The 25,555-nt window shown below is 40.5% G+C and overlaps 2 protein-coding genes, 1 long non-coding RNA gene and 1 pseudogene across 4 annotated transcripts; 1 reads left to right on the forward strand and 3 right to left on the reverse strand.

The window, feature by feature from the left end:
- Positions 1–125: 125 nt before the first annotated feature.
- LOC122337212 (vascular endothelial zinc finger 1) lies at positions 126–8,541 on the reverse strand. Of its 2 annotated transcripts, none has more exons than XM_043233762.1 (8): positions 8,400–8,541; positions 8,110–8,260; positions 6,538–6,911; positions 4,642–4,991; positions 4,033–4,096; positions 2,937–3,108; positions 1,966–2,389; positions 126–1,103 (listed from the first exon to the last, which is right to left on the reverse strand). In XM_043233762.1, the coding sequence occupies exons 1-7, from the start codon at positions 8,433–8,435 to the stop codon at positions 2,064–2,066; spliced, it is 1,473 nt and encodes a 490-aa protein (XP_043089697.1). In that variant the 5' UTR covers positions 8,436–8,541; the 3' UTR covers positions 126–1,103; positions 1,966–2,063. The 2 variants fall into 2 exon arrangements, with proteins under 2 accessions (XP_043089697.1, XP_043089698.1); XM_043233763.1 differs by having other exon boundaries at positions 126–1,139.
- A 722-nt stretch (positions 8,542–9,263) lies between these two features.
- On the forward strand, positions 9,264–10,785 carry LOC122337857. Its single transcript, XR_006249615.1, has 2 exons — positions 9,264–9,402; positions 10,619–10,785. It is a non-coding gene; the product is annotated as an uncharacterized LOC122337857 (long non-coding RNA).
- cdipt (CDP-diacylglycerol--inositol 3-phosphatidyltransferase (phosphatidylinositol synthase)) lies at positions 9,760–13,450 on the reverse strand. The gene is made up of 6 exons (XM_043233796.1): positions 13,268–13,450; positions 12,288–12,422; positions 12,047–12,200; positions 11,081–11,162; positions 10,931–11,012; positions 9,760–10,729 (listed from the first exon to the last, which is right to left on the reverse strand). The coding sequence occupies exons 1-6, from the start codon at positions 13,308–13,310 to the stop codon at positions 10,584–10,586; spliced, it is 642 nt and encodes a 213-aa protein (XP_043089731.1). The 5' UTR covers positions 13,311–13,450; the 3' UTR covers positions 9,760–10,583.
- A 1,078-nt stretch (positions 13,451–14,528) lies between these two features.
- Positions 14,529–25,555, reverse strand: part of LOC122337841 — a 131,022-nt pseudogene continuing 119,995 nt past the window's right edge.

A 25,555-nucleotide genomic window follows, 5' to 3' on the forward strand; every position in this document is an offset into this window, starting at 1 on the left:
AGGCATCGCTTTTGAGTTTCTAGCACTACGGCGACTGTGTGCAAATATCGGCTGCAGAAAAGCACGCATAGAATACATGAGCTTCACATATGCATAACGTCCCAATGAAGCAAGGGAGACAGCAGTTAGTTAAATGCAGTATAATTAGGTGCATGTTCATAATACAGAGAGTATTTAGGATAAGAGCACAGCGACACCAACACATATTGGCGTTAAACAAGCATCAACACAAACAGAACTGGAAACATAGGTTACACGTCTTATGCAACATAATCAACATTATTACATCTGTTTAACATCTTTAGTTAAAAAAACAAAACAAAAACAAGATCAATGAGAAAAATATCAAAGTAGGCATTGAACAATAGATGCTTTTTTTAGTACTCACATACTACATACATTACAAATATAAATATTTTGTCCTTGTGACCATCTTAAAACCCTTTTACAATCCTTCGCAGGGATTCATGAGAGGAAATGGCACTGTATTTTATATCCCCTCGAATGTTCGAGCGCGGTGGAGGTGTAATTCGTGTTAAGATCATTTATGATGGACTGATCTCTTACAACAGAGTAAATCTATTTATAAAACATATCTCGTCTGGACTTCAAGATCACGTAGCGATGAGCCATTATTATATAAGGAAAGGTTGGGATAATGTGTCAATTCCTCCTAGTGTTCTACATTCTTCAACACTGGATTTTTTTTTTTATAACGAACTGGGACAGCACTTAATAACAGCCTACATTTAAAACCAGTGATCTCTCCGATGGGAGTCTGCAAGGAAATGTACCGACACCCAAACCGGTCGTCCATCAGACCTTCCTCGGGTCTTCTTCTAAACACTTTCAGTCTGTATCCATCAGACCAGATCAAAGCCTGCACAGGGGGAAAGCAATCCAGGGAGACTTGCTGCTCTGCCCGCACATAAAAGTGAGTGTGAAGCAGGGTGATGTTTCTTGAGTTCATTCAAAAGTCACATCTATTTTGAGGAGAGTCGTTCAGTTTTTGTTCAGTCCCAGCAAGATCGGAGTTGGATGAGAGAGGTGGGGTAATGGGTGGGTTTACACCGTAATCTTTGTGTTGGCGTTTCCACGGCAACCTGGAGTGAGAAACATTGTTGGGTTTGATTGGTAACCTACAAGATAGTCAATGCACACACACACACACACACACATTATTTATATTATATATATAAAATATAAAGTTATGGACATTATTATCAAGTAGATTTACACCAGTGAACGCAAAATACCTGTTAAGAAATCAAATCAAGAATGTTTTTACAGTTTAAATTAAAAATAAGATTTTTGTTTTTTTAAATAATTCTCATTTGAACGCTCATTTGAACAGATCAGTAATATTTACATATTTTCTAAAAACATTTTACATCATTTACAAGTCTGGGGTCAGTAAGGGTTTTCTTTTATAGTTCTATTCAGCAAGGACACGTAAGTTAATCAAAGATATTTATAATTTTACTAAGAATTTCTAATGCAAATAAGAGCTGTGCTTGAGAACCTTCTCCTCACCAAAGAATCCTGAAAAAAATGATGTATTACGGACTCCACAAAAATATTAAGCAGAACTGTTCTCAACATTGATAATAACGACAACAACAACCATAACAACATCAAATCAAGTATTAAAGCATATCAAAAGATATTGTTAATTGGACTAATATTTAACAATTACATTATTGTTACGATATATCAAATAAATGGATACTTGGTGAGCATAGAGTCATAAATCTTACAAACCTGAATGGTAGTGCATGTAAAATGTCACATTGGGATTTCCAATATGAAATTTTGAACGACAATACAAACGAACCGCTGAATTGGCCATCAACTGGCTTAATTAATTTATTCTAATTAAAATGGCTTCAAAATATGTGTGACTATATCTATTCAATAGATATGAATGAGTGAATATCTGATATGCCGTCCCACTTCTTTGCTCACCTGTCCAGGTTGGGTCCATCCTCTTAGATTTCTCTCCCCTACCACCCATTACCCCTGCTCCCTCCGTCCCTCCCTCCCTCCTCGTGGTGTGCTGTTGGTTAGCTGTGGCTCTGAGGAGCGATGCTGGAGCAGTCAGTGACCAGCAGCCCGACTGTGACCGGAGGGTTGGAGACAGGAGTGGCTATGCCCACCGTGGCCACTGAACTGCTGCTGCTGCTGATGGGGCATGGGACATTGGGGTCCGTCTGGTTGGCGTGCGTGGCCATGTGACCCTGCAGCTGTGTGGGTGTCTTGCAGTGTATCCCGCACAGCTGGCATAACAGCACCCCGCCTGGGCCCGAGCCACGGCCGACCCCGCTGTCCTTCCACTCCTGCCCGTGGTGCTTCTGAGCGTGGACACGCAGGTACGTCAGTGTGGTGAAGCCTAGGATGAAAAACGAATGAATGTTAGATTGTGTTCAGCGCATTTACAGACTCCTAAAACCTATGCTGGCTGTGCACAGAGACTATAAAGTGGAGCGATTCTACCTCTGCAAGGACAGTCTGACGCTTCTGACTCACAGCCTGTAAGTACCTAAGTTTTCATATTTAAAGAATTTGCCAGAATCTGACTTTTCAAGTTTCGAGCAGGTTAAAGTAGTGCTTGTTGTTTGTCGCTTCTCCGTTTACACGGCTCAATACAATGCGCTTTTTCAATAATCCACACATTTCAGAGAGCACCGATAATGCACAGTATGTGGAAATAATGTGTTTCTGAAACCTTAAACCTCATAAACGCACCGCATTACACCAAGAACACAAATAATGTTCTTTTTAGTAACATCATACGACCCCTTTAAATTATTATAATAGTCTACAATATTACCATTTTTGCTAAACTTTTCTAACAGACGCAGCCTTGATAAATAGATTAAAAAAGGGTACCAGATGATGCTTTTCAAACCACAAATGAAATAATCAATGATACTCACTGCGGTTGCAGAGGTGACAGACGTGATGCTGTGATTGGTTATGGACCCTCATGTGATCTGTGATGTAAGCAGGGGAGAGAAGTTTGCCACAGATGTGGCAGGGAACCTTGTCCTCGTGTCTGATCATATGAGCTCGTAATCGGTCTTTCGTAGCGAATGCAGATTCGCATGTCTGCACAAACAAACAACACGCTTCATCAAACATTCTCTTTGGTTTTCCAGCTTTATCCCGATCTGCCTTCATCACGCACATCATGACTCATCCTCGTCTCACACACTGCCAGACTCATACGGCTGCAGCCCACATACACGTACATCACCACACATATGATCACAAAAGCTCATGCAAGAACACTTGCACTGTAACTAAGGCTTAAGAAAGAGCCTAAACACACAATGCAGAATTATAGGAAGAGTCCGTTTGCAAAAATATATATAGGTTTTGACTGTAGCATTATGCATTTTATTATGTTAGGAAAAAATATCATTCATACATGGGTCCATAAAGACAAAGAAAAACAGGCTACCGTTCAAAGCTTTGGGTTTGGTAAGATGTCTAACGTGCTGATTTGACGCTCAGAAATATTTATTATTATTTTATGATGAACAGAAAGTTCATGTATCCATGTTGAATAAAAGTTAAAAAGAGTAATAAATGAAATAAAATAACATTTCTTCTTAAAAATCTTACTTAACCCAATGGTTTGAACAGTATGCATGCTGTAGTAAAAGCATTAATATAAAAACAAAATGTTGTTCTTTTTACAAGAAAGACGGCAATAAATGATGTAGAATTTCTAGCAGATGCCATAAAGATAATAAAAAAACAAACATATTGAGAATAAATAATATTTTTGGTCTTTAAAAGCATTTACATGTATTTTTGGACAAAAATGTTTTATATTTGGGCTTTTGAAGTCTAAATGATTATAATGAATGCTTTGCCTTGGTTTTTAGGGACAAGGTCAAACACATTTATATATAGTAACCAACGACACATTAAATCACGCAGCGCATGCAGGAAAAACTAACATTAATGATAAATGAGAAAGACAACTGTGTAGAGTTTACAGAGAGACTAGAAGAGTATGATTACCGGACACTTGAAGGGTCTCTCTGTGGAGTGCACCTGTCTCACGTGACTGTTAAGATGGTCAGGCCTGGAGAAGACAGAGAGAGGGCTCAATCAACAGACACAATCATTAGCAGGGGCCCTCCTGTACACCATCTCCATGTGAACGAAAGAACGGTCAACACAGATCAGACACATCCTCCGTCTGTAGCATCAAGGCTCCTTTAAAACAGCGGGAGCCCAAAAATATGTTTTACTACCGGCTTGACTGGACTCCATATGGATGTAGATGTGTCTAAATATATGACATAGATAAATACAGACAGAAGGTCACTTATTCCTCATCTAACCCATTTTCAGTCTCAAATTAGCAATTAGGGCATCTCTCTATAGCTTTTAGTGAAATGACAACATTCAGTCCTCCGCCACCGTACAGTATAATGCTCACTGTTGAAACCCGCTGTGAACTGACCCGACAAACGCTTGTTTATACCAAGCGTGCATGCGTTTATAGAAAGAAATCGTTAAAAAATTCATGTCCTCACAATCTCGGCGCACACGCGGATTAAAGTGGGCTAATGAAGCTCGTCTTTTCTTTTGGCGTGTACAGGTGTGCAGAGGTTCATCTCTCACCGTGAGAAGCCCTTGGCGCAGTGCGGACACACGTACGGTTTCTCCACTCCTCCCTGGTGCGAGCGAACATGGTAACTCATCCGATCCTTTCTCTTAAACCGCTGCTGGCAGATCGGACAGGAGTACGGCTTCTCATCCGAATGGGACAAGCGGTGGCGGTTGAGATGGTACACGTCCCTGAAGGCTTTCCCGCACGCCTCACAAGCATGGTTCTTCCTGACCGGATTGGGGTTGGGGTTGGGGTTGGGGTTGGGAGTCGGGTTGATAGGTAATGGGTTGGTTATCGGGATAGATATTTGGATAGGGGTGGGGTTATTTAGGTTATCGTTGATGTTGGTATTTGGTGCAGCCTGAAAAACAATAAAACAGAAATGTTTTAGTGCCACATACAAAGCAAATGTTTCGGCGTCTTTTGTGTAAAACATGCTCATTGTTTGCTGACCTACTAACCAACTGACTGAGAGCAGGTGTGAGACCATGTTACACAACTTATTTTTACCCTATTTTTTGCAGGGTCTTGGGAATTAGATGGTTTGAAACAGACTGCTTTTTGATTATGGGACAGCGGGCACATGGAGAAATAATCAGGAAATTATGGTAAATGATGCTTTCTATAAATCTGGTGTCCCATTACCGTTTTAAAATGTCACTAATCATGCTTTTTATGTTGTGAGGTCTGTGAGATGTGTTTGACAAAACTAATTAGCCATTAAACCCTGAAGGTTAAAATACACTACATAGTTTTTAGGATCTGAAGAGATTTTAAAACAATAGGCAATGGCTGAGGATCTCATCCTACCAGACATTCAAATCATTACAAACACAACAAACTCGCAGAGAAACATGCACCACGTTGCTTGGAGATTACAACGGTGTTGTGTCTTCTAAAAACAGCTCAAAATATCAAACATGTTTTATATTCTCCAACTCGATGGAATCAAAGTCTGAAGATAAAAGTGTCCATCAAATACTACAAGACTTCTGACAACTCCTACTGCCCAAATTCTGCAAACCAGCTCTGACTTAAGTCAACTACCGCTGACTGCTTTAGACTGTAAATAAATAATGGAAACAAAAACTGGGCAAAAGTTGTGTGTATCGCAGCCTTTAGATACTGTATGGAAAAATGACCTTGCATGAATATGTTCAAAGAAGCCCCTTATGCTAATCAAATGCTGAATTATATTATCAAATACTACTGCAATTTAAAACAATGGTTTACTGTTTTAATATAATTTAAAACTTTATTTACAAAGCTGAATTTTTAGCATCATTACTGCAGTGTTCGGTGTCACATTATACTTTAGAAATCATTCTAATATTATTCCACTTGTTATTTTCTTTTAAACATTTCATTCATCCTGAAAAAAAATCAAGAATTTCACAGATTTCCAAAAAGTATCAAGGTTTCAAAATATTATTATTAATAAAATATTAAGCAGCAAAACCAGTTTCCAACATTGACAATAAATCAGCATATTGTTAATAAATCAAAAGGGTCATGTGACAGAGTGCATCACACTAATAATTTATATTTTACAGTATATTAAAGTAGAAAACTTCATTGCTTTAAATTGCAATGATATTTCACAATATTACTGTTTTTTTTTCCCTTTTTTTAAAAAGTGCGACTATCAGCATAAGAGTCTTCTTAAAAAGGAAAACAGTTTCTGATTCCAAACTTTTGAACGGTAATGTATATATACACACATGTTATTGTTTGCTTAATTTATAAAACCCTATTTGGAAATTTATGAAAAGTTCCACAAAGTGACTTCAAAAGACATAAAGAGAATAAATGTGAGATACGATAATGAACAGAAAAGTCAAAGCGAGAACAAGTGAAGTCAAGCAAAGGTATGCAAAGCATTAACGATAGTCACAAACCAACCCGACCTGAACCATTGTCCCAGTAACCACCACTGCAGTAGGGAGGGGCTGGTTCACTGTCATGGCGACCGTTGCCGGGGCGATCGAGACAGACACCGTCTCTACCTGCTGATTGGTGAGTGGAGAAGGCTGGGCCATGGGGTCGACCACCGTGGGTATGGAGGCCGGTATAGACAGCTGGAGCAGAGAGAGGGGAATGGTCTGCCTCTCCACTCGTGCTACGGCCTTGTTTCCATCTATTTTCTCTCTAGCGGCTCTGTCCTTCATCTTCACTCCAGTGTGGACAGACTGATGACGGCGCAGGTTGTAACTGTTCTTAAACTGCTTGTTACATATGGAGCAGATGTGCGCAGGCCGGGCTGGTCGAGAGATGGGCTTCACTGGGAAAGACAAAAACAGAGAGATGGTATTCATACACAGGTGTAGTGTATTTGTCACAAACAAGCACCTAGGCTCAAGAAGCACACTGCGCTGCATTTAAAAGGTTTCTACTTAAAAGCAGTAGTTACAATGAGATGTGAAATCATATGGGCCATATCATATGACTAATGCGCCATGTGCCATAACGCTTTATCTGTTTTATTTTTCTCATTTTCTTACCATTACAGAACTAAGTATGATTTATTGCTATTCTTTATTCTGACTACATGAAATGCATAAAAAGGCACAATTTTCTTTATATACTTTTTAAAATATTCTTCACATAGACTTCAGGTCCAACATGAATGACATCATAAAAACTTGTGCAAAGGTTTCAAAAAGTTGGACGATGATATAAGAGCGCATATGTTCCTGAAGGCTACTCAATGAACTACACATCCCATGAAACACATCACTGATAGGAATTGATAGGAATTGTCAAATATATAAATATACAGCAGCTTGAAGGGACAGTACGAGTGCTACAGTATTTATTATTACAATATGTATGTTTTTTCACATATTTAATATATTTTATTATATATTTTTACATTTGTGTGTTATAATTTCGTATTGTTATTATTTTAACTTTAGTTAGCTGTCAAAGCAGCTTATCTAATTGTCGTTGTTTCTTTAATACTTTATTATTTATCTTTTACTTTATTTATAATTTAATTTATTTACTGAAATGTTAAATATTTCTTCAATGTAACGATCGTTTTTTATTAGCTTTAGTTGTTAACGCCAACTGGCTCATTAACCCGGTTTCAGTTTCCATGGAAACAGTAAGTTCTCTGAATGGTGACTTCCTCTTCAGGTATTGTGGGTAGTGCTGTTTTCTAACAATTAGGCAGGATCACTGAAATACGTTTGTTTACTGAAAAATGAATTACACTGACGCTCTATATCCTAACACTGCGATGCCCTTCGTGTGCAAATTTGATCTTTTTTATCGACGTGCTTTGCGGGCAACAACCGAAGAGAGAATACATGCAGGCATCCTAAATCATATACCAACTTTATGCAAATTACTGGCTCATTAACATCTTCTCTCATTTACATCCCTCTCCAGCCACTAATGCAAACAGCCTAACCTCGGTTCTCTCTCCAGTCCCCCGTGAACTCCCTTCCCACCCTCCTGTTTTGCCCCTCCCTCACCCGGTACGGGCTCCTCGCTCAGCGCCGCGGTGTCCACCGTGGATGGGGGCGGGGCTATGTGCTCAGGGGGCGGGTCCTGAGCGGCATCCGTGAGCTCCGGGAGAAGATCTGATTGGAGGGTCGCGTCAGTTTGGGACTGCGAAGGCGGAGTCTGTCGTGAGAAGGGGCAAAATCACAGATTTTAAACATTCTTTTGCCTCGCGAATGAAAGTGCACCGGTGCCATTACGGACAAATGACATGCATTTAAACGAAATGACAGAAAAGCCATCAGCGTAACCATTTTCTTACCTGAAAGAGAAAATTGCTCCAAGCCGCATCCATCATGACGTGTAGAACAATACGGACGCCGCTTGAAATAAACTAGTCGATTTTTTTCCCCCCTAATGAACAACGTCTCCTTCCACTACTTTATCAAATCTACATAATAAAATGTAAAGCTACCAGGTATAAAATGACAGTGAAATTTAAAAAGTGACAGAATGCATACCACACGGACGCTGACAAATATATAGTTAACCTTATTTCTAAATGGCACGAAATAAGAAATGACAGCTGTCAGTCACAGTATGATATTAACACCGCATTGTCACGTAACAGTGGCCTACCATGCTTAAAAATATAATGTAAAAAAAAAAAAAATCAGCATGTAATATTTTCTTACTAATTAGACCGCTGTGTAAGAATTCATGCAAAAAATAACAGAATTTAAAAGGCAGTTTAATGTTTCATTTGCTCGCATGGCGTGGTTAAAAATAATGCCATCAATTTTATTATAAGATTCCCCATCCAGGCCCGGAGCGGCATCCGCGCGAGCCTCGGCGTTGCGTTAAATCTCATTCGCGTCTGGCGAGCGCTTCACCGGTCGTCGTCCATGGCTCCGCCTCGGCATTTCAATCGAGAGGATGACATTTTTTTCCTTTTTTTCCTGCAATACTCTCACCCTCCCACCCTCGCTCTTTCTTCCTTTTCTTTTTTTATCCCGTCTTCTCTGCCCCGCTATCTCTCCCCCACCGCCGTGTCCCCCTTGTTTTAAAGGGATAGTATATTTTGAGTGAACACCCCCTCTGTGTCTTCGTCCCCTCCTCCACGCGATGTTCTCGAGCGCGGTGTCCTCTCGCGCCCCTCCGGCGCTCGAGTTCGGCCGACGCAAATTACAAGCATAAACGTCGAGATCGGTTAAAAGACACCGTCCGCGCGTTCTTCTCCAAAAACTAGCCCCGCAACACAAAGATTCTCGGCGGTAGACAACTGGATGTTCGTATGGGGGAAAAAATGTCGCAGGTCCTTAAAGGTAAAGACGCACGCAGACGCAGCTGCGGTAAATAATAAGCGGCTCCAGATCACTGCCGATAATAATTGTACGCGCCCGGTGGGATTAAACACATATATCAGATTCACGCCTAACCAGCACTTCTGAGCTCGCAGTGCGTTGCTTTTTGAGTTTCGCAAAACGTTCTCAGAACGGAACGCTCATGCACTTTAAAAGGAAACGGAACGTTTGTTTTAGGCTGTGGTTGGTGCTCCAGAGAACGTTGCTTCAACGTTCCCTTAACTTCTCTTCAACGTTACGCCAGCAGCACAAACCCTTCTCATCTTCATCCATTGAGGAAATGGACATTAAAATGAATCCAAAACACAATACGCAGGATTAAATTAACTAAACGCCACTGAAATGATATCGACAGCTTGGCGTCAGGATATCTTTATTGTCAAATGTTCCGTTACAGTACAAAAGGACTTGTCTTCACAATCATATAACTCTCATATATTTCTGATCATGTATAACAGCTGTAGAACTTTAGACAGCAAACAGTAGGTCTACCCCTCTACCACAAACCAATAATACATTCAGAAGGCTACGGACGAAAATGATGCCAGAGCCACTGGTTTCATATAATGACAGCTTCGCGCTCTTTAAATTAATATTCAAAGTTCTTGGATATACCGGCAAAAAAACAGCAAACGAATAAAACATGAATAGACAGGCTCGTACAAAGAGTTCAAACGTAATATTTCAACTATTGATAAAACAACAGCCATATACAGTAATACTCAAGTGGCTTTCATTAGAAGCGTGGAATGTGCCTGTTTGTGTTGGTTTTAAATGGCAGAGCTATTCTAAATCCCATTAAAATGATACATGATTATTCCAAAAACAAATAAATTAACCGTCAAAAATAATCATGGTGACACTCCAAAAAATGACATAAATATGGTACAGTCATAGTGCAACAGAAATAAAAAGCACGTCTACAGGAATATGAATAAAATTCCTAAGGAACTTGCCCTGGCATTATAGCATTGATACTCTATATTGAAATAAATATAAATGCTCAGTGAGGCTTTGCAAGGTCCCATAACTGATTTCCATTATCTCATCCTCATCTACACTGGCCAGCGTTTGTCGTTCGAGCTGATCTCTTTTGCACGGCCTTGGTTTCATTTGTCTTGTTTTCTGCGTACTCTCATGTCTCATTTTGCTTTGCTCTTCTCTCTCTCCCGGTCAGCCACGTCGATAGCTGCCATGTTACAGGAGGCAGTGATGAGGTGAAGGAGACTGATGCCAGACTTCAGCAGACAGACCACACCGCAAACTCCCAGCAGCCACTGTAGCCATGCTGCACAGGGGAAAAAACAGCAAACAACATTTAAATAAAACACTATTTGAATTATAGCATTGCTGCAGTGCATCCTTATGAATTTACCAATACTTAAAGATATAAAAGTGCAGCTTACTAGCTGCAGAGGTTATATAGCACAAAGTATAGTTACGTCAGAGTCCATTATAAAGACAACAGAAGCAGCCCGCTGATACTCACCCTGGGGTTCCTCGATGTAGTGCATTATGTACAGCAGACAGAAGAACAGCTCGTTCCCCATACACATGAAAAACAACACCGGCTGTGGAAAAACACTGGTGTCAGAACAGCCCGTGCATGTAAACGTCTTCATTCAAATAATGCCGTTACCCTGGATGTGTAGTACAGCCGTAAGATGGGGTTGCCAGAGAGGTCAATGGTCTTGTGACTGGTGGCTCCTTTCATCATAGAACTGAAATCAACCGGTAGGGACAACTCATATTATTAACAATGATTTACATAGAACTGTTACTGATTGTAAGCGTTACGAGGAAAACCGAGCCAGCTTGGAGATTGTGGGCTCAAACATAGCTCAAAAGTGTTTTTTTTTTTTTTTTTAGAGTCACGATAAAACGGAAATGGCAACAAATCACCCCGTCCTTATTGTGAAGTTAGCAATTAGACAAACGAGGCGCGTGTCTGAGGGCTATGTGTGGGGGTGGCGGTTGCCAGTCTAGGCAAAATGGCTGTGCAGCCTATGCCAGGATCTGCCTTTGATGGATGAGATAATCTGCAAGCACGAAGAGAGATTTCTAGTCATTTCTGAGGCTGTAAAAGTCGACCTTTGAGTGGATGTGCTTTTCTACTCGGCATGATCAATTTTAACGTTTCATTATTTTTTCAAGACACGTAAAATGCTTTAAAAACAGATGCACTTTATCATGTAGAATGAAACATTAAAATATACTAGTTTGTGTTAAGCACAGACCTTGGCTCCTTTCTGAAATTGCATATTTACCTGCTATATAGTAGGCAAAAAAAAAAAAAAAGTGAACAAATGTCCAAAGTCACAGTATTCATCAAGAAGTAGATAAAACTCCTTGGACGGCCTATAATGGACGCCTTACCACCCCATGAGAGGATAGGACGAGGAAAAAGGCAATGAAGATGCGATGCTGATACGTTACATGACAAGGTTTATCCAGATCACATTCACTCTCTATAGATCATACTTTTTAATGCAGCCCTTATTTCAAGCATTTAACCAAAAACTGTTAAGACTGAACACACCGTGTTTGGAACGATAAGCCTCATTTTTTGAGGCACTCTATTGGATAAAAGATGTTTCGGTCACACCTGTGCAGGTGCAGCCAGTGGCTGGCCACGTCCACACACATGCTGAGCTGAAACAAGAACGTGTAGGACGGGTACAGCAGCGCCAGGTTCACCAGCAAGCACATGGTCGCGCAGCGGTCGGTCAGCATGTCCAGCATGGCACCAAACTTTGTACCTAAGAAGCAAGCAGGGAAGAGCATATACAAAAAGAAAAGCACCGGGAAAAAGGAGTAACGTACAACACAAAGCTGAATATCTCCACCTTGATTTAGAGCACGGGCTGCGTGTCCGTCGAAGGCATCCAACAGAGCACTCAGCAGGTAACAAAACACCGCCGGGACCGGGCAACAGGGCATCAGGTAGAAGGATACCAGGGCCAGGACAATACGAGCATATCCTTTTGAGAGATTCAATGGGATTATGAGCGCATTATTAATGGTTAAACATAACCTAACAAATACATTAATCATGAACATATCTTCGAATACAAAGACTTCAAATTTCATTTGTCACATACGTAAGTAGTATAACATGTAGTGAAATGTTTCTATTTTAAAGTAGGGAATTATTTAGTACAATACGGCCCTACGATTTACTAAAATGATGGAATGAATTTAGAAGACATAGCAACATTTTCTTAAATTGTAACGATGATTTAAATAAAACAAGGCACTAGCTAAGAAGCCATGAGACCAAATTCTTAATTTGTGACCAGATATAACTAAAACCACGGATGTAATTAATAAAACAAGGGAACTAATTAATGCAATGTGGTTATTTACTGAAAGAGGGAAACAAGTGAATACGTTGTGGTAACAAATTCTTCATTCAACTAAATCAAAGAAATTAATTACAAAACATGAGAACTAATTGTTCAGTATGTATATATATATATATATATATATATATATATATATATATATATATATATATATATGTGTGTGTGTGTGTGTGTGTGTGTGGTCTATTATAGATCAGTGGATGTATGAGCTTCAGTGTGGAGGATCACAGTGACAGCTAAAGCATCGACATCCGCAGGAAGTAAAACGAAACAAAAAAAACGAAACAAAACACCCGCTGTCAAACACAAATTCTAAAAACTGTAGGCTACAATTATTACACAAACACACTTCGTGATCTTTAAACACACATTTTAAAAGAAAAGGGCCTCGTCTGCGACAGAGAGGCGGTTAAAGGTACGCAGGTCGTTCCTGAACGTTACCTCGCTCTGCTGACACTCACCGATCAGATTGGGGACGAACAGGAAGATGTTTTCTTCGGCCATGCTAACGAGCGTTTGCGTGTAGACGGAGCGGCCTGAAATCTCCCTCGTAGCTTTCCGTGTTTCTATTTCCCTCTTCGAGCTCCTCCGTCTGCCGCTGGAGGACCGTCGCTGTGCGTGACGCGTGACGTCACGCCTCCCGCGCGCGCGCTTACGCCGTCAGAGGAGTCCTCCCCTTTAATTGGCACGCGCTCGGCGCTCTGTCACCGGACGCATCACGCGCCACGCTGACCCCCGGATCAGCTGGGTGTCACTGACAGCGCCGTGACAGCGCGGGGGCGCGTCTCAGACAAGACGTTAGAAGCCACTAGTTGTTTTACTGGATACTTTACAATACATATTCAGTAAAGTAAAGGGTTTTTATTTTTAGATTTGTACCACAGTAAGCTATTTTACCGTTTTTACCGCTTCCACATCTATCCATCCAGGCATCATCTGTGCGCGCAATGTCAATTAACACGGGTTTTACTGGCGAGTAAGTTAAAATTCTATATTGCAAAAATATTTGTATGTCAAGGACAATATGCAGGTCGTCAGTGCAAAATATGAATAATAAAAAAAGATTATTAACAATGTCAGTGGAATGGTTCGATTTTACAAAATGTAGTTTATGATTAAAAAAAAAGCTGTTTATCCAATGTAAAATGATTTTAGTACCTACTGTTTTTGCATGAAAAAAAAAAAAAAAAAAAAACATTCTCGGAAGATTATAAAATAAAAAATTAACATAAACGTTACGGAACCTTGCATAAGTTCTTTTACTGAGACAGTTAACAAAAACCTCCATGCAAAGTTTAGGGCTAAGTTTAAGGCACACTTAAAAAAAGAAAAAATAATTAAAAATAATTTAATTAGTTCCAACCTGAGAATTATCTTTCTCTTTTTATCCGTTATTCAGCTATCGTTAAAGCAACATCGTAATGCCCTTTAAACAAGAACACTGCAGGGTAAAACAAATGTACAGAATGTAACCGCAAACTATCCTATAAATATATATGGAATCATTTTGTGACTAGTCCTAAAAATAGCCCTACACCAGAACCAACATGTGCTTTTTTGTAAGCAACCAGTAATTCCCATTTAGCACAGCCTCTGTCTCTATGGAAACCGTCTTTTTCTTTCCCCCACCTTCAGTGTACACTCACACCGTTCAGAAAACAGGCTGGAGCCGAAAATACAAAAAGTGCGTTAATCCAGACAAATCACACAGGAGAGCAAGAATCTTCTTTGAATCCTTTTTAATGACTTGTTAATCATTTTCTGTACAAGTTCTATAGCCCGTGTGTTACAGAGTTCTCCTGCAGTCATTTCACCTGAACGTAATTTGGCCTATTTTTCTGAGCTCCCTGAACAACCAAGCTCTTCGCCGCCCTTTCGAACATCCCGTTTTTTTGCAATACGCTTCGGCACAGGCTACACGCGCTCTTCCAGACACCCGCAGCTCCAGCGCTTCCAACACTGCAGGACGAAGACAGCAATTTCGTACATATAACCTCAAGTTTCCTACCACCAGATACCGAAACACCCCCTCGAGAGGATACACTAATAAGAATCCAGCATGTGTTGCTGTAAACGCATTACATGGTAGCCCAGAGTTACAGATGGGCCGGATCCCCTCCCCTCCCCTCCCCTCTTCTGTCCATAGATGTTAGTAAAGAAAGAAATAAAGGAATGCGGTGCTGGGAGGTAAAGGTGTTTGGGAATGAACACTGAAAACGGAGTAAGAGGTGATCGGCCAGGCACAGGGGAGTGAGGTACCGGGAAGGGAGAGTCCGAGTGACCGCTGGTGTCTATAGAGAGCTGGCAGTGTGGGAGCACAAAAGATTTCGCCTTTCCCCGAAGGAAAAAACACACCGTTACTGGCAAAAAACCGAGCTTCGCCTTTCACCACGTTCTTAGGGGTATGCTGGAGATTTTGGTTGTCGATGTAAACAGCTTGTGATGCCTTTTGTCCGTTTTGTGCATACAATTTAAAATGCGCCCAAAAAAAAAAAAAAAAAAAAAGCAAAAAAGCAATGCATTCCAGAAACGAAACCTGCTGGATCGAAGGGGGGTGTTCGAGACACTTTACAGTCGTCTAGAAATGTTCTATACAGCTAAAATCTCTTAAAATGTTCTGTACAAGTTTAATACTGGCTCTAAAATACTACTCTCCTGACAACGCACTGCACGAAAGACTCCTACCCTGAGATGTAACAAGGAATGCTGGGATAGGTAGTCCTTTTTGTTGTTTTTTTTGTTTGTTTTTTGTTTCTTTTTAAATCTAAAACGCAGAGACTTAAAATTCTTACTGTGACACTGCCAACATTTCCCACCTAGTGGTAAGCATTGTTAAAAAAAAAAAAAATATTGTAAAAAGAAAAATTAGTGTACATCACAAATATTACAGCGGCAGTAGTAGGTGTAATAATGACAGTTTCTATTTTTTTTCCATCTCACTTCCCAATTCACATAGCAAAATTATTATTACCCTATATAAGAGTTAGTGCTTGTATATACACATGTTGTATAAGTACAATATAGATCAAAAGTGTTGAACAGGAAACAATCTTACGACTTTCGCCGACAAACCTTTGACAGGTGATGTATTATACACATATATACTCAAAGTCATATATAAACGTCTGTTGTGTATGTTTGTATACAAATGGTCTCTGTACATCAGTCTCATGCACGGAAACTTGTAACCCAACTTTTTTTTTTTTTTTTTTTTTTTTTTTTTTCTCCTTCTGGACATGTACATCATATTTACACGGTCAAGGAAATGGCTTATTAACCCAGCCAGGTTCAATCTCTTTTTAAAAGTACGTTTATCACGCCTACACTAAAAACAGACACTGAATTACAGCCCAGTTAAAACCAACTGCAACTTAAATGGCAGCTTGCCCTTATAAGGACAGTGGGCGGAGTTGCTTTAGGTCAGCTGAGCCTCTAGATGGCAGTATGACTTGTGGCATCAAAAAAAAGAAAAGAAAAAAAAATACAGAATACAAAAAATTATATAAAAGAAAAAAAAACTGCCCCCTGTCCTTGACTCAAATACAAATGTACAGTTTAAAAGCCATCACTGATAGACGTTCTTTTAGTATGGTTTTAGTGCTATCTACATAATTACACAATCAGTTGAATCCCCTTTTTTGTTCCTCAGTTTACTCCTCTTCTCCCTGAAACATGCTACAGCACCTTCTATTGCATCCGACTCGTTCGCTCTCCTCCCGTTAGCTATAAAACTGACATTAGTAGGACTTTTTCATTCTCTGGCTCAAAATCAAGTTACACTCATCAGACAGAGTCAATGAATAATTCTGCCATCGTACGCCCACCCTCGTGTCATTTCAAACCTGTATGCTGCGTTTTCTTCCGCAAAACAAGAGAAAGGGCTCAAAAAGAGAGTTCATCTAAAAATGAACACTGTCATTTCAAACCTGCTTTCTTCAGTGGAACACAATAGAAGATTTGTTTTGGTTACCATGACTTCGCATTTTCTATGTTCCAGAGAAAGAATAGTCAAAAATTTTGGATGACATGCAGGTGAATAAATAAAAAAAAAAACCTCTTTAATGCAACTCTTTTCCACATAGCGCAAGTTCACAGCTCCAAGAAAGAGAGCATGTTTGGTTCTGTAAAAAGATTGATGCGTGAAAGTACCATTTCTGATGAATTTTCAGACCTCAATTTAAGTCTGCTAAAAAAAAAGCAGATGGACAACTTCAGAGAACCCTGCATGCAGAACAAAAGTCTTCTGTGGTGTTTTTTTGGTCCATTTTGTGTTCTATTAAAAAAAACAATATTAAGGGCTTGAAACAACACGAGAATGAGATAAATGACAGATTTATCATTTTTGGCAAACTATTCCTTTAAAAATAAATTGAATTGCACTAAACGAATTCAGCTTAATATGATCCAGGAGTAGGCATAAAATAGTATCTTGTAAAAGCCTTTTAATGTTTAAATCTTAAACCTTTAGACGTGCAAAAAAAAAAAAACCCTGGACATGAAAGAGCAGAATTCAATGGTTCTGTCTGACGGTTTAAAAATAAAACTAAAATGAACCGGCTGAGGATGAGCCCAATCTACAGTATTGGCACCACTTATGTTATTTTCATCTCTTCCCTCCTACACACTCAACAGCATAGCTGCTCCTGTTACAGTACATCTCTCATATTTCCTGTTCCTGATCTAAACCCTGAGCCCTCCCGCATCCCAAAACCCTGAGATCTATCTTCTTTTAAGTAAAGGTGTGCCCATCTAAATACTGTTTCTCCACTACGCCTCCAAGTTGGACTCCCGAATGAGCTACGTGAAGGCCTTTTCTCCCCGAAACCTGAACTTCCTGCCTGATCTTCTAAGAGTAGGAGAGGTGGGATCCGTTGGAGATGTGCGACGTCACTGACGTACTCCGGCTCAAACCTCCATCAGCGCCCGACCCGCCGGCACCTCCGCCCGAGGCTGTTCTCCGAAGTGGCCCTGGACTGTTTCTCAAAGCCATCAGGCTGGGGCCCCTCACAGCCAAGCTCTCGCCCCTTCCTCCGTAGCCACTCTGAGAGGAAGAGGAGGAGGAGGAGGATGGAGGAGAAGAGGAGGAAAAGGAGATGGGCGGAGGAGGAGGTGGTGGAGGGAGGAGAGCAAGGGACTGGGAAGAGGCGTGGGACGAGAAATGTGATGCGAGTGGCCATGAGAGGAGGATGAAGAGGAGTGGTGGTGGTGGCCTCCACTTCCTCCTCCTCCGCTGCCTCCTCCCCACTCCCTCTCTCGGCTGTCACGGTACAGGTGTGGTGTGCTCTGGTGGTGGTACTGCTGCGGCATGTAGCGCAGGTGATGGTGTGAGGACGAAGACGATGCTGACGAGGCGGAGGAGCGAGAGCTTGGAAAGCCACGGGCGCCCATGCCGTCTAAATCCCTCTCTCGATCTCTCTCTCGGCTGGAGATTTGCTCCACTTGGCTGAAGCCGGCTGTACTGTTTTGACTTCGCCAAGAGGGCGGTGCCACTGAGTTTTGGACACCGTGGCTCCACTGGCTGCCTGAGCGGGGCACGGGACGCGACGGCCAGCCCCCGGGTCCGGATGAGGGAGGGTTGGGGTAACCCTGATTGTATGCCTCAGCAGGGATGCCACTCAAAGCCATGTTACTAAAGCCCAGGCGCATGCTTTCAGAATCGAAGGACTCAATTTCTCGAGCTTGGTGCTCCAGAAGAGCCCGGATTCGCTCAGAGCGCTCATTTTGCAGGGATAACATCTCCTCCTCGATCTGAAGACAAAAGGGTGACCAAAAGACAAAGAGTGAGAAAAGTGGTCTATGCTTAAAATATAGTATTGTATATTGCGTAAACCATGACATATCTGCAGGACTCTTTTGTAACATTATAAAATTAAATAAAATGATTGTTATTTTCATCAATTTAATACATCCTAGGTTAGAAGGAGAACGAAAAAAAGCTAGTGATAGTGTAAGTAATATAAAGACAGTTCACCCCAAAACGAAAATTCTGTCATCATGTACTTAATAAACTAATTTGTACAGATTTGGAACAACACTGAGTAAATGACGAAAGAATGATCATTTTTTGGTGCACTACCCCTTTAAGGTCACAATAACCAATTCATTTAGGAACATTAAACCCATTTTCTCTCTCCTACCCTCTGCTCAAGGAGAGCTCTCCGTATAGACACCCTCTGCTCCAGGTCTTTGACCTCTCTCTCATGTTGTGTGTCTGTGTGCATCTTTATTTTGCTCTGATAAGCATTCAGCAGCTCCAATTCCTGCTGCAGCTGCATGCGCAGCGCTCGGTACTCGTCCTCCTGAGTCTCATCCAATCGCAACTGTTGGGTAAACAAAAGAGGCAGGACATCAGTAGAGAAGCAGCCAACCAAGAGATTTAGGTCCAGTGTGGTACAGGAACTGTGGATTAATTGGCGAAACCTCTAAACCAGTCCAGAAAATTTCATGTCGAAAATAAAAAAATTGTACAATTAATTTGTTTGAAAGAAAATGAATAAAATTTTAATGGCCATCAGTTTTGTTTCTCTTCACATTATTGTGAACATTACTAAACGCACTTGATTACTGCCTTTTATATTAAACTATATTATTGTTAAAGTAGTATTACATAAAGCCTTTTGAGAATATGGGCAAAAAAATAAATTCTCGACTGGTTTATGTGGAATTAACTCATTCTGTTTTTTTGCACATCATTCTGTGATTGTGCACCACTGAAAGGGAAACAAAACATTAAAGGTCTCTCCTTGCCTTACTCACAGCCTGTGTGGACAGCATGTCTTTGATGGAATGGTCGTACTGCTCGGCCAAGATGGCCAATTTACGTGTTTGCTCCTCTTTGAGTCTCTTCAGCACAGTCTTATGTTCTGATTTGGGAGTGGTCTCCAGCAGGTGGTTGCGCAAGGCTTTGTATTGTCGTGTCTGAATCTTACAGGTGTCTTGGAACTGACGTTTGATCTGGAGCTCTTTCGTCTGAAAGAACAAAGTGCAAGAAACATGCTTGAACACCTGACATTTAAGCAAACAAATGTCTTTTATTCCTCTGGTGTGTATTCATCATGCTTGATAAGGTGTCATTTAGATGGTAAGCAGACGTTTTTTGTACAAAAACAAACGTTAGACTTGCGTAGCACTAAAATCTGAATTCAGAAGGCTCCAATTCCAGTTAGAAAAAAAACAGGATGCATTTGAACGAATTAGAGTTAAATTTGGATGATGTATGCTCTTTAATGCAATGTTCTAGTAATTATTAATCACCTTTAAAATAATCTGTTCTTGTCCATTTTGTAATTCGTTCTAAATTAAACCTCAACATAAGCAGTCAACTCTCAATTTAGTCCAATCCTCTCACCTTTAAGCTCTTGGGTTGCTGGCGGACCTCCACAGCGTGTTTCTGACGGAGTTCCTGCTCACGCCGCTTATTATACTCCATCTGATTGGCCAGTTCACTCTGGTGCTGTGTACGGATCAGGTCTGCCCGAGTGCGCTGGACCAACCCCAGCTGCCTGAACTCCAGCTCTTGAGTGGACTCGTGATGTCTCAACAACATAGCACACTCGAGATCCTTCTGAGTCTGACGTTTATTTAAGTCCTACATGGACAAATAAAGACATAACAAAAGATTACAGACAAAAACGTGACGTAGAAGGCAAATAAATAAACAAAAATAATATAAAAAAGGAAAAGCGCTCATAGATGCGTTTGTCTAACCTCTCTGAGCAGGTCCTGCTCTAGATTGTGTTGCACCAGAAGCATCTTTCTCTTATATTGTCGGCACTGCAACTCATAATACTGCCTCTGTCGCCGTAATAATGAAGCCTCTTCCTCAGCCTGAATCTGCTGCAGACACTCTTTCTGCCTCACCAACCATTCCTGCTTCTCTCGCTTCGGTGTGGATTGGTTCTCGCTCAGCTCCTGTTGCCATAGTGCAGGATTTCAGAGTGACAAAAGTAAGTTACTTATCATTAATGGTATTGATGTATATGGTACAAAGAGTTTGACCATTTTATTATTTAATGCTACATCAAGTAGAGTTCCGCTGAATTTATAGTCATGAAGACAGAAGGACAGTTAACTCTTTGACAGCACACCTCCTTGAGCTGCTCCTTTCGTTGCCTGTACTGGCGTTTCTGGGAATCCAGCAGGCTGTTGAGTTCTTTCTTCTGCTGGTTCAAAATGTGCTGCTGAAATTTTTCTCTTCTGTCTGTGCAGCTTTAATCTTTCAAAAAAAAAAAAAAAAAAAAAAAATACTTTGTTACAAATATAAAATTATAACATTTCTTATCAGAAATAATGAAAACCAATCAAAGTCCAAACATTTCCATCAAAGAAGCCATGAAAAGTAGTAAGAAGCTTTTTTGATTTTGTAATAATATTTTTACTGCATTTTTTATCAAATAAATGTAGTTTTTGTAAGCATATGATATTCCCATTCTTCCACATAACAGAAGCAGGGATAGTGAAAGATTAAGTATTGTTTTCTCTTTCATTTCTCACCTCTTTTCCAGGATGGCCTGATGTTTCTTACTCAACTTGTCGGCTTCACTGCTAAAGTTGTTTCTCTGGGTCTCCAGCTCTTTGTCCAGTCTGAGCTGATGCTCATCCATCTCAGACTTGAGTTTGTTCTCCAGAGCCAGCAGCTGTTTCTGGTGTTGCCTCCTCATGCGCTTGTATCCGGACATCTGCTCCCTCAAAGCTGAGCCCTGTTCGTGCTCCTGAATCTGACGCGTCACCTGGAAAGAACGAAAAGGAGAGGGAGAAAAGAATGTTTCTTAACTTCTGATATAATGAAAAACGAAATGGTCTCTGAGAGGCAGATCAGTCACAAGCTTACAAGAGAGGCTGTGCGGATAGTGGCAAAATGGTCTCTGTTTCGTGCACCCTCCTCCGAGCGGCCGAGGACGGCTGCTGAGGAGACTCCATCTCTGGCTGATATGGATCGTCGTAAATATTATCACGTGCCTAACAGATAGATGCACAATTAGGAATTAGTCAAGGAAAAGACTGTTTCAGAAGCTTGTGCGCTGTATGTCATAAATTACATACAGTGGGGCGGTGAATGATGGAGCTGTTGGACGTGACCGTCTGCTCTCCCTCCTGCATCATGGCCATCTCAGCGCTGTCATCAGAGCCATCGGCCAGGCTGTTGACTGAGGAGCTCTGGGAGCTGGCGCTGATGGACATAGAGGGCACAGACTGAGAGCTCTCCATACTGTTCACTGTGCCCGTTTGCAAGAGGTACTGCTCTGCTTCCTAAAAAAAAAAAGAAAAAAAGATGTCATGCTCTTTTCCTGTTTTCTGCAGTATAGAATATAACAAAAGAGCAGAAACTGGGCTGAACTGAACAGAAGGACCAAAGACAATGCTTGACAAGCCTTTGGATGTACCTCTTCCTCCTCTCCTCCTTCCTGTGTGGGGCCGTTGTGAGTTTCCTGAAACAGGATCTTCTTCATCTTCCTGTACTGCAGGTTGTCCAGCTCTCGCACAGCGTCTTTGGTGCGCGTGATCAGATCCATCACTACAGAATGGGGGCGCTCTCGGCATAGGAAATGGTGCTGTGAAGGGAAAACATGATGTGAACCACAGAGCTTTGTTACACAATCTTTATATTTACAGTACGAATAGAAATTTTCCCTATCTGAGGGCTGCTTATAATTTCATTTAAAAAATTTCAATGTAATTACTGTGAATTTTATATTAATTAAACAATCATTACTGATAAATATTAATTGAGCTTCAAAACGATTTCTGATAGCTCATTTGACACTGAAGTAATGGTTACAGAAAAACTGATTTTACAATTAATTTTTATTTTTTAAAACAGTTACTTTAAATTGTAACTTTTTACAATATTGCTTGTTTTACTGTAATTTGATTAAACAAATGCAGCTTGGGTAATCTAAAAGTCATTAAAAAAACTATACAAATCCTTGACTTCAATGCTCCGAGTGATACAGTAGTGTTGACTATTTCAAAATTCTTCTAAATTTTACATGCGGTCTTAAAAATATGCAGATGAGATATAAGCACTCTTTTGATGGACAAGGAAGTAGTGGTTGAATTTGCACAGCTCCAACGGCCAAAAACCTTTTCATATTCAAAACATGTTTGAGTTAGAAATCTCTAAGAGTAAAAAGACATTTCATCCAATTTTTCGTTATTGTACTGTAATATAAAGTGCATAAGAACTGTGATTATTTCAAACAAGGCGATTAGGTAATGATGACAGCAAGAACAAAAGTTCCAAGGAGGAGAGAAAAAATACTCTGTGAATGAAATGAATAATAAATACAAAGAGTGAAAAGAGTCAAAAAGTGTGTGCGTCTCATTCTGTTCAAAACTCACATTGAGCAGCACATCTGAGGTAGGCCTGTCCTGAGGATCTTTTGAAGACAAGAGTCCACAAAGTTACGGAAGTAGTCCGACCTGCAATAAAAAGAGAGGGGGCAAGAAAGCATAAGTTAAACACACATAAAAGACAGACATACAGAAAATATAACGCTGCAATAATTCCATATCAACCATATTTTCAATTAACAAATGGGCACTGTCTGCCCAGCCATTTAGAAATTTATTATGAAGGGCTTCCAGACAGCTAATTGAGCAGTTTTACTGCAGTGATATACAGTGTGAATAGAAATGTTCCCCATCTGACGGCTGCTTTTAGACTGGATTAGGAATGAGAGAGAAAGCCACTGAAACAGACAATCCGCAAAACCTCATGTGCGGCAGTATATGACCTCTACCAGTTTCTCCTCCTCAAAGCAGTCAAAAGCATTGCATATAAGAGTCTGAGCAGAGAGAAAGCAGCTGGAATAAAGACAAACAGCTCACCTCAAAAGAATGTTACCTTTCATTACAGGTACATAGTGCACGGACATATTGATTATGGATGATTTATTATCATATGACAATAAATAACTGTATTAAGTTAAGTTCTCTTTACACACACACACACACATATACATATACATATATACACACATATACATACACGCACTTTCATATATGCATTTAGCTAATAAAACAGAAGTTCATCCACAAATTGCAAAACAGAAAAACAAATAAAACGAAAAAGACTAAACCAAGTAGTTAAGATAAGAGATTGAAAAGAACAAAAAATCTAGACCAAAGTTCTCACCAGTGGTTTGACGCCAGGACAGGGCTTTCTTGCTTTTATGCAATGTGGTATAAGGCACTCATAGCATTCATATTGAACAAGGGTGGCTTCCTTTCAGCTAGAGAAAAAGACAAATAGAAATATAAAGCCAATGCAAACACACACACACACACACACACACACACACACACACAGAGGAGGATGAAGTGAAGGATGGGCAATCAGAATTCACTGTGAAATGACAGAGACTAAGAAGTGCAAGTGAATAAATGAAAATGCTGGAAGATTGAGGGTGACTGAAAGAGAGGGTGAGACCAAGAGAAAGAGTAGAAGTTAGCTTACAACCCAAAGCAGCTTAGACACTAAAACCCAAATCCCTTTCCCTAGCAAAAGACATAGACACAACACAGACTCGCAAGCAGTGAAACACGCTGGCCTAAATAAACCCTCTTAATGCTCGACGTGACCTGAAGTTTCAGAGGTTAGTGGGAGGTGGGACGTCACGGATCATTTTCAAACCATCACAAACCTAGTTCGATGCAGGTGATGCCAAGAGACCAGACGTCCACCTTCCCGTCATACTGCCCCTCGTCCATGGCTAGAATAACTTCTGGGGCCATCCTAAACACGAGAGGGGACAGATCATGTTATACAGGACTGTCTTTGCTCTTTTGAAACAAATAAAATCTAATTCTACTGTACAGACACACTATAATATTCACAACCTCTTCGCAATTCACGCAGCCCATTTATGGACAAAAGATTATGGCCAAAACATTGACCGTTTAAAACCGAGATTTATGGCCATCAATATGACTGTTACAATCATTTTAATGTAATGTACTTTATCCTTGGCCATGAAATGTTTGAAGCTTATTTTTTGCCATTGCGCAATTTATTCATTGCGATTAATTACTTTCATTTAGGGGAACAAACCCAGACTAAAATTATAAGATGACTTCAAGCTAAATCAAATTATAGAACCCTTCAACCAAATTATCAACTGCATTTACAACTTACCAGTAAGGTGTACCCACAAAAGAGTTGGCAGGAGAAACTATTGAGGCAGAGCCAAAATCTCCAAGCTTCACCTGACCTGGCTCAGTTAGCAGAATATTACCTGCCTTCACATCTCTGAAAAAGAAAAGGATAAAAAAATGCACTGAAAAAATCTACTGACAACAAGCTGAGAAGCTTCAACAAAACGAGTTGATGTAAAGATAAAAACAGAGAGCAGGAAGGGTCTCACCTGTGTATCATGTTATGAGAGTGAAGGTAGGCGAGGCCCTGAAGTGCACCGTGGGTAATAGCAGCTATTTCCACCTCCTGCAGAGGCTTTTTATGCACTGTAGGAAAAACAAACAAGAGACTAAATATTTCACACTGGGAAAGTAACAACTTAGAAATCTGATGATTACAATATTTACACCTGCACATGCAAACTGATGATGGTACAACTACAGCACGGCAAATATAAACAGACACCTTGAACGTCAGACAGGGCGGCTGAGGGAGAGCATAACAGATTTATTGGTGAAGAAAGGAGGACGTGAGGAACGGTAAACATGAACTACTCACCCTCTAAAAGATCAGAGGCTGATCCTAGACAGTATTCCATCACCAGCTAACAGGA

Source organism: Puntigrus tetrazona, chromosome 3 (assembly GCF_018831695.1).
Source record: "Puntigrus tetrazona isolate hp1 chromosome 3, ASM1883169v1, whole genome shotgun sequence".
NCBI classification, from domain to species: Eukaryota; Metazoa; Chordata; class Actinopteri; order Cypriniformes; family Cyprinidae; genus Puntigrus; species Puntigrus tetrazona.